The 17,511-nt window shown below is 46.0% G+C and overlaps 1 protein-coding gene across 4 annotated transcripts in view; it reads right to left on the reverse strand.

The window, feature by feature from the left end:
* Nucleotides 1-17,511, reverse strand: part of COLEC11 (collectin subfamily member 11) — a 417,003-nt gene that overhangs the window by 198,145 nt on the left and 201,347 nt on the right. For 2 of the 4 annotated variants that reach the window (XM_085610753.1, XM_085610752.1), the window contains exons 4-5: nt 14,786-14,857; nt 12,829-12,882 (exon numbers count right to left, since the gene is read on the reverse strand). In XM_085610753.1, coding sequence (XP_085466879.1) covers nt 12,829-12,882; nt 14,786-14,857 — 126 coding nt within the window. The remainder of the gene's footprint in view (nt 1-12,828; nt 12,883-14,785; nt 14,858-17,511) is intronic. The other 2 variants (XM_085610755.1, XM_085610754.1) reach the window with 1 other exon arrangement.

Here is a 17,511-nt window from a genome sequence, read left to right on the forward strand (position 1 = left end):
TGGCTGCCCGGCACCAGCGCGACCCTGGCCTAGAGGCGCCACTCCGGCTGGGGGACATCGCGCTCCCCTTGGGATGAGAAAGGGAGGAGCAGTTTCCATCGCACCTCTGAGCTCCCCTGGGAAGGTGGGTTTCGATCGGCCCGCCGGCCTCCCCGAGGGCTGGCTCCACGCCTGCTGGGTGTCTGGGACTCCTCCCGACCCGGCCCTGAAAGGATCAAAAGACAATGGCAGGAAACCCCGACAAGCGACCCCCAGGTGACAAGACCGCTGCCTGCACAGACTCCGGACATCAAAGAGGGGTCGTCCTATAACAAGGGGTGCTCTGGGACTGTCCGGCAGATTCGCCTTTGGAAACACCTGAGCCCTGCTGAGTGACTCGCGGCTCCCTGAAGATCGTAAGACCTCCGAACTTGTGCTTGAGCCCTGCTGAGTGATTCGCGGCTCCCTGAAGATCGTAAGACCCCCGAACCTGTGCTTGAGCCCTGCTGAGTGACTCGCGGCTCCCCGAAAAGATCGTAAGACCTCCGACTTGTGCTTGAGCCCTGCTGAGTGACTCGCGGCTCCCACAGACTCTCTTGGTCCCGCCGGACCCTGGCGACGACGAGCGTATCCCCCAGCTCGAGGATTGTGAGCTGTGCGCCGTGTACGCCCCTGCATTTGATCCATATCCCCAAAGACTGTCCCGCTACCTCCTACCCCCTCCAAGACTCTGTGAGCCCGCGCTCCACTTGTATATATTTGCCTTGCTGATCATAAAGATCCTACAACTCCGATCTGATAAAGATTTGTTCTTAAGAACTCCCGGTGTGGTGTCTCTTTGTCATGTGGTGCCGAGTGTACGATCCTAGATACGAGATTCCTCCCCTGAGGAGTCTCCCGCCAGTGCCCGGCTACGATACCTCGAGGGTTGGTTTCAGGTAGTCAGGGCCCCCTCCGGGCTCCTCTGAGGTCACCTTCTAACACCGGGCCTGAGGGTGAGCAACAATTAATGGCACAACTAAGGTGCACGTATACCGTGCTGGGCATGTATTCCATTAATGAGCCTTATAACCAAGGGGCATTGAATATACTGCACCATAATTGCTTGTGATTTTATCGTGAGTACATGCTGACTAAGGACTATGATCTTGACAACACTTAGGCCAAATCAGATTCCGCTCATGATGTAATGGGAATCCGGCAAGGGGCACAGAGCATGCTTTTCTTATTTCATGTGGCTGTTTTGATGAGGATTAGTCTGAACTCATAGTGACCCCGTTCGGCTCATACTAATGGACCATCCAGTATCAGTGGAGTAGCCATGGCACACCCCTTTGTAACCTCATTATTTTCAAATGTGTCAACCAGTTACTGTATGTTCAAAATAGAATACCACAGCACTCCAATCGAAGTATTCTCAATAAGACTTATCAAGGTCCCTGATGCTCTGCTTTTGAGACGTCCTCTATTGTATAACAGTGGTTGTTCGTTATAATACACACTTTCTGATAGTGGCTTACCATGGTCCAAGACGCTTTGAAGTTGATACATAAACCTTGATTAACTTTGGTAGTTCGCAGTTGACTATATTCCATTTCTTGTCTCTTGGGAAGCCTTTTAGACACCTTTTGGAGAACATGTCTCATACTGCGAGACGTTGATTTCATCAATACTTGGACGACTTCTATTTTGACTTCCAGCATGAATTTTAATAACACGAGGCCCTAACAGATATTGCCTCCTTTAAAACTAACGCTTTTCCATGGTTTACCTAACCGACAAGATCTGTTAAAGCCTCGAAAAAGTCAGTGTGTGACGAAACAGGTGTCGGCTGTCTTCCATGTATTGAAAACTGTAGAAGCTTGACCTGTGGAACAAAATAAAGAAAACTTCTGTCTTCAGGATTAATCCTCACTGTTTGGACTCTTACTTAAAATTGTAATACTTCAATTGGAGTGCTGTGGTATTCTGTTTTGAATGTTGGCTTATTGGGCCTTGGGTCCAATATGTACTCACACCGCGGGTAGTTTGGTGCTGAATTACCTTTTTTAGCAACATCTTTCAAATCCTCTGATTACGGTACTTGGGGGTCTATTAGGATGTAGGGCGGATCGCCACCGCCCGCATGACAGTGGCGATCCGCCCTACATCATACCCCGCCTGCCATATTAGTATGACTGGGGGGACCCCGGCGTACGGAAAGACCGTTCGCCGGTTTTCCGCTGGTCGACCGGGCGGAAAAGGGGCTGGATATGGTGGTGGTATCTGCTAGACGTCGCCATCCATATTAGCATGGGCAGCGGTGCAGGGCTTTCCATGGCGGAGACCCCGCCATGGAAGCCATGCAGAGTTTGCTCACGGGGGCCTGTTGCAGGCCCCCAGGGTACTGGGGGGGTGGAGGGTGCACATGGGGGGTACCATTGTCACGGACAAGGTGGCAGGCACTGCACGGTGCCTGTCACCTTGTGCATGACAATGCACAACGTGCATTCGCAGCATTGTGGCAGGCGGGGCTGTGAGCACCGCCCGCCACAATGCTGAGAATAGAGGATGCCACCGCCACTGTGGCATCCTAATTGCCGGTGCGGGACTGCCGCACCACTGGCGGCCGGTCCCTGCACCGCTAGGGTGGCGGGCGGCCTAATAGGCCCCAAAATGTTTACTCATACACCTACCAAATTGTCTATTGGTTATACGAAGTGTGATTCTTTGCCACTACTACCTTTTCTTTGTCATTCTTACAAGTGACTGTCCGTTGTTTTAAAATGTTTTCTTTGTGAATCATGATATATTTTTGACACACATGATTAGAGTGTGACTGCAGAGAAGGCCTTCCCCCACACTGAACCATGAAGCCTGTAGTTTAATATGACTCGGGTAAGTCAGAGACCACCAACATATGGTAATACTAGCAACTTATGCTAGTAGGCTCAATATAATAACTGTTGAATTAGTTTGAGTAGATTGTAGCATCCACTTAGTGGTGATTATTTCAATATAATGATATGATTTTAGAGTATATTGATCTTTTGTAATAGGATAATTTCCTGGTGGTATTACATACCCAACATACTATTCGTAAAATGGCCAGTGTGTTTCATTATCCACCGCTAGTAGGATCACCAATGCTGGCGCTTGTTATGCTTGTGTTTTATTTGTAATTTTTATTACTATTCATACAAGTTTATGTCCTAGTAAACAAGGGACTAGTAGGAAATCATTTTCCTTTTCGCATGGTATGAATGAATATCATAGATAGGGGGTCCTATTACCCTGATGAAGACCATAGACCTTCTGGGCTTAAGTATAGGTCGAAACATGTTGGTACTTCATTGATTCTGGATGGTCAGATGAATCATTTAATCTGTTAACCATACCTTTTTGTTTTTAATTATTAACAGGGGTACTTGATGATAAAGGAATTTCCTTGGGTATACCTGAGGTATTTTTAATCTTTTTGACCTGAATTGGAAAGTTGTATTTGTCCTGAAATATGATATATAAGAGCTCCCAGGTTCTTGGACCTCAGTTGAGTCTGCTGTGGTGACATTGTCCCTACCCCAGTGTGAGAGGTCGTAGATGATTAATCATTCCACGATACATTGTGGGTAAAACGTCCTTTTAAATAACTTTTTATGACCTTACCCTAACTCTTCTTAAATGTGAAGACAGAAGGGGCCACAGATTAGAATTCTCAAGTATCTTGTGTGATAACTACATAGATATGAGGACATACGTGGGTACATACCTCTTTTCTCTCCTGCGAGGTTTGAAAAGTTAGCTTATATCTAACTGACATATTTAATGTTCTTATATGTCCCTAGAAAAGTGGCACTACATGTACCCAGGGCCTGTAAATGCTACTAGTGTTACTAATGGGTCTGCAGCACTGATTGTGCCACCCACTAAAGTAGCCCTTTAAACATGTCTCAGGCCTGCCCTTGCAACCTGTGTATGCAGTTTTAAAGTGCCATGTCGACCTGGCAAAGTACACCTTTTGCCAGGCTCAAACCCCCCTTTTTAATACATGTAAGTCACCCCTAGGGTAGGCCCTGCACAACCTAGAGGTTTTAGTGTATTTGAAAGTTTGGACATGTACTTTTGTTTTACATGTGCTGGTCGTAAATAACTCTTGCATTTGTTTTGCACTACTGCAAGGCCCCCCTCTCCCATAGGATAACATCAGAGTTACCTTATTACACTTAATTAGCTATAATTTTCAAATGGGAACAGACAATCCCCTTCATGGTTGGTATCTTTGGAATTGTGATGAGAAATCCAAACTCATTGAGAAGTCTGATTTTGAATTTCTCCCTACCATAGCAGTTTAGTGCCTGTAGCCTGTCTCTGGTTCTCATGACTGGGTGTAGCAGACAGTTGGGCTTTGTGTATTCCTCCTAGACATCAACACGCAATAGAGATTAGGTGTGCTTGTATGGGCCATCAATGGGAAGGGGAAGCAGAGCAGAGCCCCACTTACACTTGAATAGGCTGTGTCCTGCCTCCACAAAAAGGGCTGCATACCCCTTGTAATTAGCCTGGGGATAAGAGGAGGAGGGCAGGATACCTGGGGACTTCAAAGAGAAACTCTAGAAGCTACCCTCAACTTCTAGAGGAAGAGTACCAGTATAAATATTGGACCTGACACAAACCCTTCAGTACACTTCAGGACCTGTTGATGCCGTGCTGCTGAAGAGCTGTCACTCTGCTGGAGTGCAGTCCCGCTGCCTTGTTGTGCTTATCTGCTGATAGCTTCCCTTTTACCTGGGTGAAAAGAACTGGACCTGAAACTCTTAAACCCAGGGCACCCAGAGTGGCTCCAGGTCTGCTGGCTTCATGTTCTAAGCAAAGGGGACATAACAGGCTTCCAACCACCATCACCAGCACTGGGATCCAGTTGGAGCAAGCCTTTGACCCCCCAGTGGTGCCTCTCAGGTCCTGGGCCCTTAATGTAGCCTCAGAGGCTGATTTGAAGTGTTTGGGCTCTTCATGACTGCGAACGTGTCCAGTGGTGTTGAATCCTTTTCATAGGCGCAGTCCGGCGACATAATGTTCTGTCAACCTGACCCTTTGAGCTACATTGACCTCTTGTGTGGAGTGCCACCACAAAGCACTGGCCCGACTGTCCATGACATCAGGCTCTTTGTGCTACAGCGACAACCGGCCGCGACGCCGGGCCTGTCTATGGGCTATATCGACAACTGTCCAGGATGCTTCGCTACTTCTTGCTGTCCATTACACGCGAATAGGACTCTTGGCGCTGGACTGAGAAGGTAAATTTTCAATGGGACTAACCTGGTCAATTTGCTCTATACATGCTCAATCGTGGTCATCCTGAACTTTGTACTTTTTGGCGCTATTTTACCCAAAAATCTTTACAAATTCATAACTCCGGTTCTACTGATTGAATGTTTGTCACTTTGATCTTGTTTTATTTATTACATTTTACTCTATTTACTAACTGGTGTGAGATCCTTTTGTGGTGTGATTTCACTGTGTTACTGTTTGAAGTGCTGTATAAATACATTACACGTTGCCTCCTAGTTAAGCCTGACTGCTCTGTGCCAAGCTACCCAAGAGTTGAGAACAGGTTTTAGGTTTGCTTGTTGCTTCATCCTGAGAAGAAATGTGGTTGCTGCCTGACTGGGGCTCACACTGCAGTCAACCAAAAAACACATTTCTTACAATGAGAAGAACTGAGACTTTGTTAATGAAGTCCTCGTTCTGTTCAGGAGACCTGTGGATAGGGTGGAATGTGGCAGACTTTTTTGTGTGAAATTGGACATGGCATGCAAGGAGTTCCATGGAATTGGATTTGCTTGCTTGCCTAAGGAGCAGTACCAAGAGGATTTACAGAGGTAAGGTCTCTTTACTTCTTATGAGCATGGTCTGCACACTGAATTCTGTAGCCTGTGGGAAGATGGATGTCTAAGAGGTGTGAGGATATGGGGTGATCAACGTTTCTGTGATGAAGAGTGCATCAAGTTGTGATAGGTGGTCAGGTCCGTGATCTAGAGTAGAATACTGCAGAGTTAGCCTTGATGAGCATGAGATGGAGTCTGCATTTGGTAATTTGAGGGTTTATGGTGGCTAGTATTATATTCATGAGGTTGTCTCTGTGTATTTTGAGGATGCTTTGTGAATGATTGTGTGATGTGGGTGTGGAACTGGTTGTAGTGGCAGTGCAAAGGACTAGTCTAGAGAGAACTTTCCTGTAAGATCCATTTCCCATGACCTTAAAACCACCCATAAGTATATACTCTCTAAGGGAATATTAGCAGTTGGGCAAAACAAGAGGAACAACTAATCCGTCCCCCCCCCACCCAATTGTCAATTTGGAGAGATTATTGCAGGATAACTCTGCTCACCACTGGTTTTACAGTGGGTTTTTTTCGTATCCACTTGACAGAATGAGACAAAGAAACAAATATCTGGAAGGCAGGGTGGCTGGAGAGGATTTGTTTTTTAACCTCGAGGTTCACCAATTAAAAAATCTAAATTAGGTGGCATGGCTGAGAAGTCTGACGCGCTGTAGACAAGCTTCCGTAGCCCTACATACATCCAACATAATCCTGCCAGCCAATCTTTGATCAAGGCCTCCTATCTGAATCCACAACAACTCCCGATGCAGCAATTTTCCGAGACCGATCGGTCAAGAGCTGCCCTTGGGAGCCACTGCAAGGAGTCCGATGAGCCACATGGCCTGTAGCGTGAGGAAGAGCTGCGAGCTGCCGTGATGTCAGCCCAGCGGTGAACGCTCTTGCTGGTGCCTTGAAACCTGCGTGTGGTGCACCCTCTGGTCCACAGCCGCAAAAAAAGTGAGACGCTCACGGGATCTCTGTGGGACAGGAGAGACCCCATTATATCACTTATTCCTCTGTAGGTTCTGCGGGGGAATGGCAGACATGAAGTAAGCCCGGAGAGAGGTGCATAGAGAAGAGCTGACTGCGGTGTGGCCAGACGGCTAAGACCCACCTCTATTAACTACCAGCCTCCGAAACCAAAGTGAAAGGGATGCGCACCCGATACATTGGAATTGAATGCTTCACAGCACAGATCTACACCCGTAACCAGCACAATCGGAGAAGTGAGGCTCACTTCATCGTGCTAATTGTCCTAATATGCGGGATAACCAACGATCCTACGAAGCTTAGCAGCGGCAGGTGGGAACTAAAATACCCACCCCAAGCCATCAGGGGACAGCACCCATTGGGCATTGATATCCTCATCTGCGGAAGCGGCTACACTAGGTCATGGTGTGGCCTGTGGTTGGGGAGGGCCCATTACACGTGGGTGCAGCAGCTCCTCATACATACCAACCCATGAGGGGCTCCATGTAAAATTAGCCCCCCAGATTCAGCAGATGCTGACCTAGGCTTCCATCCGCTATGTCCAAAGACAAAGTGACAGACGCAGCCACAAAACACAGCACGATGGACAAATTCACGGGCAATGGGACTACCACACCCACAGGTGTCCCCGATAATGCCGCGCTGCTAGCCACGATTACCTAATCGAGAGACGTGCTAAACGCCAAGATTGGCGCGGTTAGGTCTGATGTAATTATATTGCACCAAGATTTACGCAACACTGTGGAACGCCTCACCCAAGGCGAATCCAGGGTCTCGGGTGTAGAAGACACAATTGCTACACTCCAAGGGAAGGTGATCAGCCTCGAGAAACTCACACAGGGGCTCACTTCTCACGTAGAAGATGCTGAAGGCAGAGACTGTAGGAATAACCGTCGCTTTGTGCGCTTCCCGGAGGGCTGCAAGGGCACAGACATGGGTACATTTCTCACTCAATGGGTCAAAACCCAGATACCCGCAGAAGTATTGTCCATGTGCTTCATAATAGAGTGCGCCCACAGAGATTTCACCGCGACCCCCCCCCGTGCTAGATCATGGCCTGTTATCGCACAAATACTTAATTTCCACGACAGAGACACTATACTGTGGCAAGCCAGTACACAAGAGTCCCTTACCTTTTAGTCTTAACGGATAATGATATTTCCAAATTTCACTAGGCTGGAACAAAAGCAACACCAGTCTCTCATGATAGCGAAAACTCCCCTCCGAGAACTGCAAATTTCATATATGCGGCTTTTCCCAGCCCTCCTGAGATTCAGCTACAAAAATCGCACTATGTTCTATGACACACCAGAAGAGGTATTCCAGTGGACAAACAAGCTTCCTACGCCTCCGCCCGAGATTCAGATTCATCATCTGGAGACCCACGCCACTGTCCGAATGCCAAGAAAGACAAGCACAGACATCGTTCAAGATCATCCTGGCACTCCAGATCACGTGGCAACAAATAAACTGAGATTGTTGGCAGCTGAACTTAGATTATGTAAAAGAAAAATAACTTCAGCAACACAGGACACGCCATTACATTGTTTATTAGAGACGATACTCGTTATGTCAGCACCAAAGTGGGCTACAACACCTGAGCAGACCATCTAGTATTTCTTAGGACATTTACCATGGATGGGAAGGGGATCTATTGAACGAATTCTCCTCCCCTCCCCTTTTGGGATGAGTGCTGTATTCCCTCCCCGACAGATACTTCAAAGTTTTATGCGGTACCGAAGTGGGAGTGATTGGGGGGAATAGTTGGGGAATAAGATCTTGTACAGGACTCTGTTTTTTTATCATTGTTACCATGGCGCATCCAATGCTTCGATCTAGTGGTTCCCAAACCAGATACACCCCTGCTAATATACAATACATGTCCCGATGACAACTCAGTGCACAAGCTCCAGTCTGAAAGCTTAATATAGCAACATGGAACGTCCACAGCCTATTAGATAAAGTAAAGCGCTGGGCTGTCCTTAAACACGCAAAAACGCATGGAAGCAGACATCCTGCTCCTACAAGAGACTCCACCGATGGGGACCAAGACACCATTCTTGGCCCGTTCGGTTTTATACACATATTCCACTCAGGTTTCGCAAGAGGATCTGGATGGGTCACTATACTGATTCACTGGAGAATCCCCTTCTCACATATTTGCAAATGGAACGATACACAGGGCAGATACACTTTTATAAAGGGAATGGTGGGTGGAAAATCTATAGGGTTGAGTAGCGTATATGCCCCCGCCCCTAACTCAAACATTCATCAACCACATTATAGATATATGGGGATCATTACCGGGAAACCTTGCAATAATTGGGGGAGACTGGAATGACGTGATCCATCCAGAACACAAGTGGTGAAGACACACCGCTCCACAGGGAACACTAAGAGAATCTCGTCTAGGCCCCATGGTGGAGATGCTGGGATGGACAGACGCATGGAGGGCCCTATAGGGTACACAAACTCCTCAGCCGGCCACGGCTCATTCAATAGACTAGACTATATTTTCATCACTAGTGAACATGCAAACAGGATACCCAAAGCAGAGATCATGCCTAGAGGCCTGTCAGACCACTTCCCTGTGAAACTACACCAGTTAATCGGCGCTAAGACGATCCCCACTCCATTGGCGACTCTTGCCCTGGCACATGCATAATCCACTTTACAAAACTCACATACACAAAACCTTAGTAGATTACTTCTCATTCAATGAAAAGATGGCTTCGTCCACCACAGTCCTTTGGGATGCAATGAAACCAACAATACGCGGATTCGATATAAGCTTCTGCACAGCAGCGAGATGCCAAAAAAACAGACCTTGACACAATTAGACACACAAACTAAAGAATTGGAGAGGCGCGGTAGAGAGAGGGACGGAGGCAGCGCCCGTAGGCAACTAGGCATACTGCAACAATACCAAACAATACTAAATGCAGATGGCAAGCCACACAAAGCAGGATATGCCAAAGGGGGGACAAGTCAGGGAATCTCTTACACAGACAGTGCCAATGCACTTTAAAACTGGTTCAGATACCTGCGATCAAATTACACAATGATAGGGTACTCACAAATCCGGCAGAAGTAGCCCAGTACTTTGCCGAATTTGATCAAACTTGTATACTAAACACAAAGTCCTAACAGAATTCCAGATAGAAGAATTTTTCTGAGATGTGCCACTTAGTGCGTTGTCTGCCGTAGCGCCCGAGTCACTGGAGACCCCTATTACACAAGAGGAATTGACAATGGCTATTTCAGACATTACACCAGGAAAAAAACACCAGGGTCCAATGGGTTTCCTTGTGAATTCTTCAAAGCATTCATGCCTATATTGGGGCCCGATACCTGGCTACCATGTTTACTGCCCTTAAAGAAAAATGCATGCTTCCTGATTGAAGACCCGCACAAATTGTAATCTTCTTGAAGCCTGGGCACCCACCTGAACACTCCTCATTCTACCGGACAATCTCACTTCTAAATCTAGAAGCTAAACTACTGGTAAAAGTGCTAACAAATAGAATGATACCTAACCTGACCGAGCTGATACATCCAGATCAGGCTGAGTTTATGCTGCAAAGAGCGACACGACACAACATACGTCGAGCTCACAACGCGATCGCTGCGGTCGATTGCCTAGGCCGCCTTGGGGGCTATGCTTCTCGCAGACAGCGACAAAGCATTCGACTCGGTCAGTTGGATGTCTATGTTTGTATTGCCCAAACACTTGAATATGAGCCCCAAGTTTATAGCTTATGTGCGATTATTATACACAGTCCTTACAGCTTCTATAAGGGTGGCAAGTTCAGTGTCCACCCAATTCTCGATAGGGCAAGGCATTAGACGGGTATGCCCCCTCGCCCCCCTCTTATTTGCTCTCGGAACCTCTGGTCACATGGGTGACACATGATGCATTGGTGTGGGGTTTTGAGTGGACACCAGAGATATCAGAATGCACAGCTCTATATACCGATGGTGTCCTCTTTTTCTTCACCGACCCTCCTAGATCTGGCCCAAGAACCCTCCTAATTATGTGCATCTTTGGGGAGCCGTCCGGCCTACAAATGAACAAGCGGAAATCCTGGCGCTGAGAGAGACCCTGGGTAGTGGACGTTGAGCAGAAGAACTTACTTTAGTAACCAGTGGCCTAAACTACCTAGGAGTATTTTTATCTGATGTCAAATATGTTTCATGGACACAAAACTTAGGAGCATTAACAGATAGTTTTAAAGCTGAGGTGAGATCCTGGTCCAGTCTCCCCTATCACCTTACGGGAGATCTGCTTTCTTTAAGATGGTCTCCCTACTCCGATTTACTACACCAACTGCAATCCCACCCATACCCAATTCCATTGACATGGTTCTTACAAATCAACACAATACTGGTTTAGTTTTTATGGGGAGGCAGTACTGCTCGGGTAGCTCTTCGTACCTGCTTTCAATCCACATACTGTGGTAACATCGCAGCCGCAGATATACAATTATTTCATGCAGTAGCTCATCTGCAGATCCCGAATGAATGGTGGAATGACTCCAGAAACAACGCGGCGTACAGATTGGAACAATGGGTCATGGGAGACCCCTCTCTAGACACATTCCTCTTCAACAGTAGTAGTGATCCTTGTTTGCCGGATGGGTTGGTGAGGCTTTATCACCAGAGAAACCCCAATATGGCAAAACCAACTACTCTCCCAGGTGGCAGACCTCCGGGGATTCACAAACTGGAACCAAATTGAGATCTCATTCTTGGGTGACGTAATGAACGGTCACCTCCTCAAATCATTCCTAGACCTCCAAAAGGAATTATCTATGCCCCACAATCAATTCTATAAAAATCTACAATTAAGACATGCACTACATCCAAGATTTAACTAATCTCCCAGAATTGAGTCAGCTGAAGGGTAAACTCTTGATGGGGGATCTTGGAGAACACAAAATCTCAAATCTATCAATCCTTCATCACGAACAACCACAACACCCTAGATACCCACAGGACGACATGGGCAACTGACTTGGGCCCAATTGATGATGATGATGATTGGACAGAAGAACTGGAGTCACCAAGAGGGGCTGTGATCTCAGTCTGCCTAAGACTCATACAATTCAAATATCTCTACAGGGTATACTATACCAGACATAGATTATGGAATATGGGGGTGATTGCATCCTCACAGTACCTACTGTGTCAGCAAGACAAATGTACTCTCAGACATACGATCTGGTCCTGCACAGCCCTAGGTCGCTTCTTTAAAGGCGTTTTAGATTGCCTGACGGAGGTGCTGGCATGGAATTGCCCTAGATCCCCCAAACTCATACTATTTCACTGCACAGAGGGTATAGGGGGAACTATATATAAACAACACTTACTATTTCTTGGACTCACACTCGCCAAACACGATCTCGCTAGACAATGGAAAACCAACACTCCACCTCACCTAGGCGCCTGGAAAAGAGGCATGAACTTCAATAAGAGTCTGGAACTTCCAGCTTTCATAACCTGCGGATGCCCACAGAAGCATACCAAAATATGGCAAAGAACCACACATAACATTAGACCAACGATTAGAAGATGAAATAATGTCATATGGGCTAGAACAGAATAATACTAATCATGTCAGGGCCCCTAATTAAAGGAGGTATTTTGGAGAGACAAGGCACTGAAAAAATGTGTGGATGCACAAAGTTTTTATACAGATGTTATTTTATTCTTGTATGTACATACGGCAACCATAGTAAGTGAGACAATTGGTATCACTGCTGTATTCTACTATGGAAACCTATGTCTCATTATGTCTAGATCCTCTTGGTTTGTAAGATACAAATTCAATAAAAGTTGTTGGAAAAAATCTTTTTTATAAGACTCAAGATTGGACTTCTAAACCTCGCAAAATGAAGCACATTTTCTTGGCACCACATGTGAAGTGCATAACCTAAAAATTGCCAATTTATTTTTTGCTATTACCCTTCAACGTTTGCAGTATTTTACATGCATTTACCTGGGTCTCCATTGGGTCCAGGCGGCCCCATATCACCACCATCGCCCTTTTCACCTAGACAGGAAACATTTCAAATTAATACAGGTATGCACACAAGATAACACACTATTCTTGCAAGGCTTCTGTGAGGAATTCTCAAACTATTCTACTAAGCACAGACCAAACACAACCAACTACATCAGTAAAGGTAGGGCAGATAAAAGTTAGACAATTACAAATCGTAATTTGGATCTAATAGAATATGATGATTTCAGTGTAAAAGAACAAAGATTGACATAGGACCCAATGTACTCAATGCTCACTAATGGAGTATAGGTATTGCATTTGCATGCATGAGAACAGTTAAAGCAATCGTTTTTGTTATGCCCAGGACTCCACTGCACTAATTGGATCTGTTGTCAGGCAACAAAAAATAAATATAAATAAATTATTATGAAGCACCATCTTGTTACAGGCACAGCTAAGCCGGATTACTGTAACCAGTTGAAAATAGTTATCTTCATTTGACCTGGAACATATTAATGAGTATTATCAAGCAGACAAGCACAGTTGGGTGCCTTCATCATAAACAACCTTGCCATGTGAGGTGTGCCTCATCCAAAAGACTCTCCTAAGCAGTGGACCTACTCTTGCTTAAAAATGTACCTGGTCAGTAACTATAACTCCTCCTCTGCTAGGATAAATATATAGGGACAACCCCCACAACAAGTGATTTTGTCGTCTAGTTAGTTATTTTCTGGTTTTCTTTGTTCACTGAGTTACCTGTGAGCGTTTCTTCTATCATTATGCCTCGACGTGGGGTCCACTGCTCAGTGTGACATAAGACCCAAGCTATACCTCACTGACGAGCCCTATCTAGTCAAACTGTATTGAAGTACATTTTTTAATAACATTTTGAAGTGGAGAATAAAGAGTCAATTTACGTCATACAGGATTGGCCTTACATAGTTGTGATTAATGGGATGCGGAGCAGCTGTCTTTTTTTAGATTTATTTACAATCTATAGGGTTTTGCCTTTAGATCTGGATTATAAAACTGGATGACAGGGTGTGTGCTTGTTGTGCACACAATTTAGTATACTTTGCTGTTGTTAGTGAAAGCGTTGTGAGGAATACTGATTAAACACTGTTGGAGAATATATATTTTTTCTCAAATCAAAATGCAGGAAGTAATTGGGAGGTTCAGTAACCTGATTAAGATACCGGTCTTGACTTATGTCCAAGACCGCCCGACTAGTAGTCTGCGGTCTAGCTGCCCGCATTGCAATGCGACCACTTTCATGGTGGTCGCAATGTGTATACTTTGTTTTATGGCGTGTGCTGTGGGCTGCAGCACACGCCGCAGTACAAAATATACACATCTTACATATCCCTGAAACTATGTGGCAGGCACCATGCGGTGCCTGCTACATGTGCAGGGATATGTAGGGGGGCATCACATAGGGAAGGCCCTGAGGGGAAGGGGGCCCTGCTAGGGGCCCCCCCAAGTCACTTTCCGCCTGCCTTTTCATGGCAGGTTAACTGCCAAGAAAGGGCTGGCGGAGAGGGACATCCTAATCCCTATGGCGGTGCCTGAGCAGGCTCCGCACCATTGTAGGAATAGGAGTCCGACCTCCTCAGAGACGCTGAGGTCTTCCCCCCCGCCCCTCCGCCAGTCGTTATTTGACCACCTGCATCATAATGCGGTGGTCGGATCAGATGGGCTGGTGGAACCGCCACTGACTGCCTGATGGTGGGGGTCCTCCCGCTATCGTAATCAAGCCCTCAGTCACCAATGAAGCTATTTTCACTTACATGCACAACATTTTTGTGAATTGGGCCCAAACAAAACAAATATTTTTAAGTGCGAGAACCAGAAAATGAGAATTTTATAAACTCATTTTTTTGGAAACATCACAGGGCAGTCCATCAAGCCCATTGCTGGATAGTGCATGACAGAAATGGATTAATATAAATACCTTTTGAACCAATTGGGCCAATTTTTCCATGGCGACCCATGCCACCCTTCAGTCCCTTGTCACCGATTTCTCCTATAAACGAAACAAAATAAAAACTGGCTGTGACACATGGATTCAATGTTTTAGTTAGTTTTATTAGTAAAGCAATTGCGGATTTTCTAGATCAACATATGTTCATAGCGTATGTGGAACTGTGTTATATATAACGTGGCCTTCCCAATATGGTGGCCAACATAATGTAAGCTAATAAACCTGCCTAACACTTTTATGGCTGGTTAGTTCAATCCCAGATGGAAGCAATCTGGAGCCTAAAATCCTGGGTTGCTTGAGTTATTGCACCGCTACCACCCAGGATAGGTTTCTGCATGTTTTTATTTTTGAGTCAAACTAACTGTACATATTTAGATGAAGTGGTTTTCAGGATGACTTTTAAAAGGCTCCAATATTTGCTGTAAATGGCAACTTACGGGTCTATTACGATGGCGGGTGGATCGCATCGTGTAATGGGACCGCCCGCTATGTGTGTGGCGGTCCCACATACACAATTAGGATGCGCCCGCCACACTGGCGGGCGCATCCCGCATTTTTTACATTGTGGCGGGAGGTGCAAAAAAGGCATTTGTGCATTTGCATGCACAACATGGCAGGCACCGCGCGGTGCCTGCCACGTTGTGCATGCAAATGCAGGGGGTACCATTGGTACCCCCATGTGCCCCCCAAAATCCTGGGGGCCCGCACCGGCCCCCAACTGCGAAAACCGCATGCCTTTCCGTGGCAGGCTGCTTTCCGCATTCATAGTAATATGGATGGCAGTGTCTAGCAGACACCGCCACCATATTAAACCCTTTTCCGCCCGGTCGACTCCCGTCTGCCGCGGTACCCCCCGCCATCATAATGTGGCGGGGGGGAAATGGGAGGCGGGCGGGAGAAAAGTGACGCACCGGTGGCGCAAAGTTTTTGAACTCTGGACCGAAAAATGACCGATCCAGGTCCAAGCTGTACACTGGCATGGATTAGCGTTCCTCAGATTCAGGTTATCTTAGTCACTCTGATTCTGTTTATCTTTCTTCTAGCGCTGTAAGGCGGCCAGATGGACGTGCATCGTTCATAAAACTTAAATGAATAAATACATGGCTGCTTTTACTCAGTATTAATGTATAGATTAGGTATGATGGAAGGGATGTTTCCAAGGGGATGTCAGGTAAAATACATGGAACTGCCACAATGTTGTAACTTTGTCAGCGATTGGAACTATATTGCATGGCAATATCCACCCTGGAGACAGGTGTGAACGGATTTAAGTAAGTGTTAGTGTGTTTCAAGTAAAAGGCGGGAACACCTGTCATAGTGAGAAAAAGAAACACACCTGTCTGCTTCTTTTAACAAGGAAGTTCTTCAGCCTCAGCTGCAGAGCTGGACTACAGCACCTTGAATATTTTCCATGAAAACATGGCAGATATGATACAAATGACCAAACGTACGAGTACAGGCAATACAAGACACACACACACACACAGCCACAAATAGAATACCCTACGTGCTCCTTCACAAAGGGAGCAAACATTTACAATGCATTCCACGTTCAATGGCCTATGTACACAGAAACAGGCAGGGCATTCACAATCATACGCTGCCATTTACTTACAAAATCCATTGTTAAAAAAGCACCTACATAACTAAAAATACATTCCTGCCGCCGCACAGACACCAGGACTAATGCGCCCAACCAAACACCAGCTACCAATGACGACACTCTCTTTTTGACCAGCCCTCCTATAATCTCCTGGCAACATTTACTCACCTCTTACCAAGTCAGACAGTGGTCTCTCATTTCACCCCAAAATCTTCTCATCCACATACAGCAGAAAACCAGACGAAGGAGTGTTTAATGTGTGCAGGGGCGTGACCATCACTGCTAAGACGTATTTCTCAGGACCGAGACTCTGTTGTGCTGCTGTTTGGCCGTGCTCCGCAATGGTAGCACATATTTTCAAGGCCAGGACACTTTGCTTCAAGAAATGTAGCCCCTCTGTATCGTATGATGTGTACACACAGAGACACCCGAAAAAGGAATGACTCACTTCCATGAACTGCAGCACTACCCCTTCCACACTTGTATCCTGCTGGAAAATAACCGTTCATCTGGGTGGGCTCATCACACGTGAGCTGTGAACATACACGACTGATGTAGCGCAAAACTCATTTTCATTTGTAGCGGTGCATTATTATCACACGTGTAGCATGCATCAGCATATAGGGCCACATGTACGACCCTAAATTGCATGCGCAAACGGGTTTGCGACCCCTTTGCACATGCAAAATGGCCCAGGGCCATGTACAATTCCTAAATAGCGAGTCGCAATTTATTTGTGACTTGCTATTTAGGAATTGCGAGTCACTATTAGGAAGGGGTGTTCCCTTCCTAATTGCGTCCGCAAAGAAATGTATGAATGTTTTGTGACGGCAATTGCGGTAGCAAAACACTCGCAAATTACCACTCTTCAAGAGAGTGGTAATGCAGTCGCAATTTGGAAGGGGTCCCTGTGGGACCCCTTCCACTTTGTGACTGTCTCTAAAAATATTTTTTAAGGTCAGGCAGTGGTCCCAGGGACCACTACCTGCCCTTAAAAAATGAAACCAACGTAATTTTTTTTTTTTAAATGCATCCCGTTTTTCTTTAAGGAAATCGGGCTGCTTTGAAAAAAAACCAAAATGCTTTATTTAAA

The sequence above is a fragment of the Triturus cristatus genome, chromosome 6, assembly GCF_964204655.1.
Source record: "Triturus cristatus chromosome 6, aTriCri1.1, whole genome shotgun sequence".
Lineage (NCBI taxonomy): Eukaryota > Metazoa > Chordata > Amphibia > Caudata > Salamandridae > Triturus > Triturus cristatus.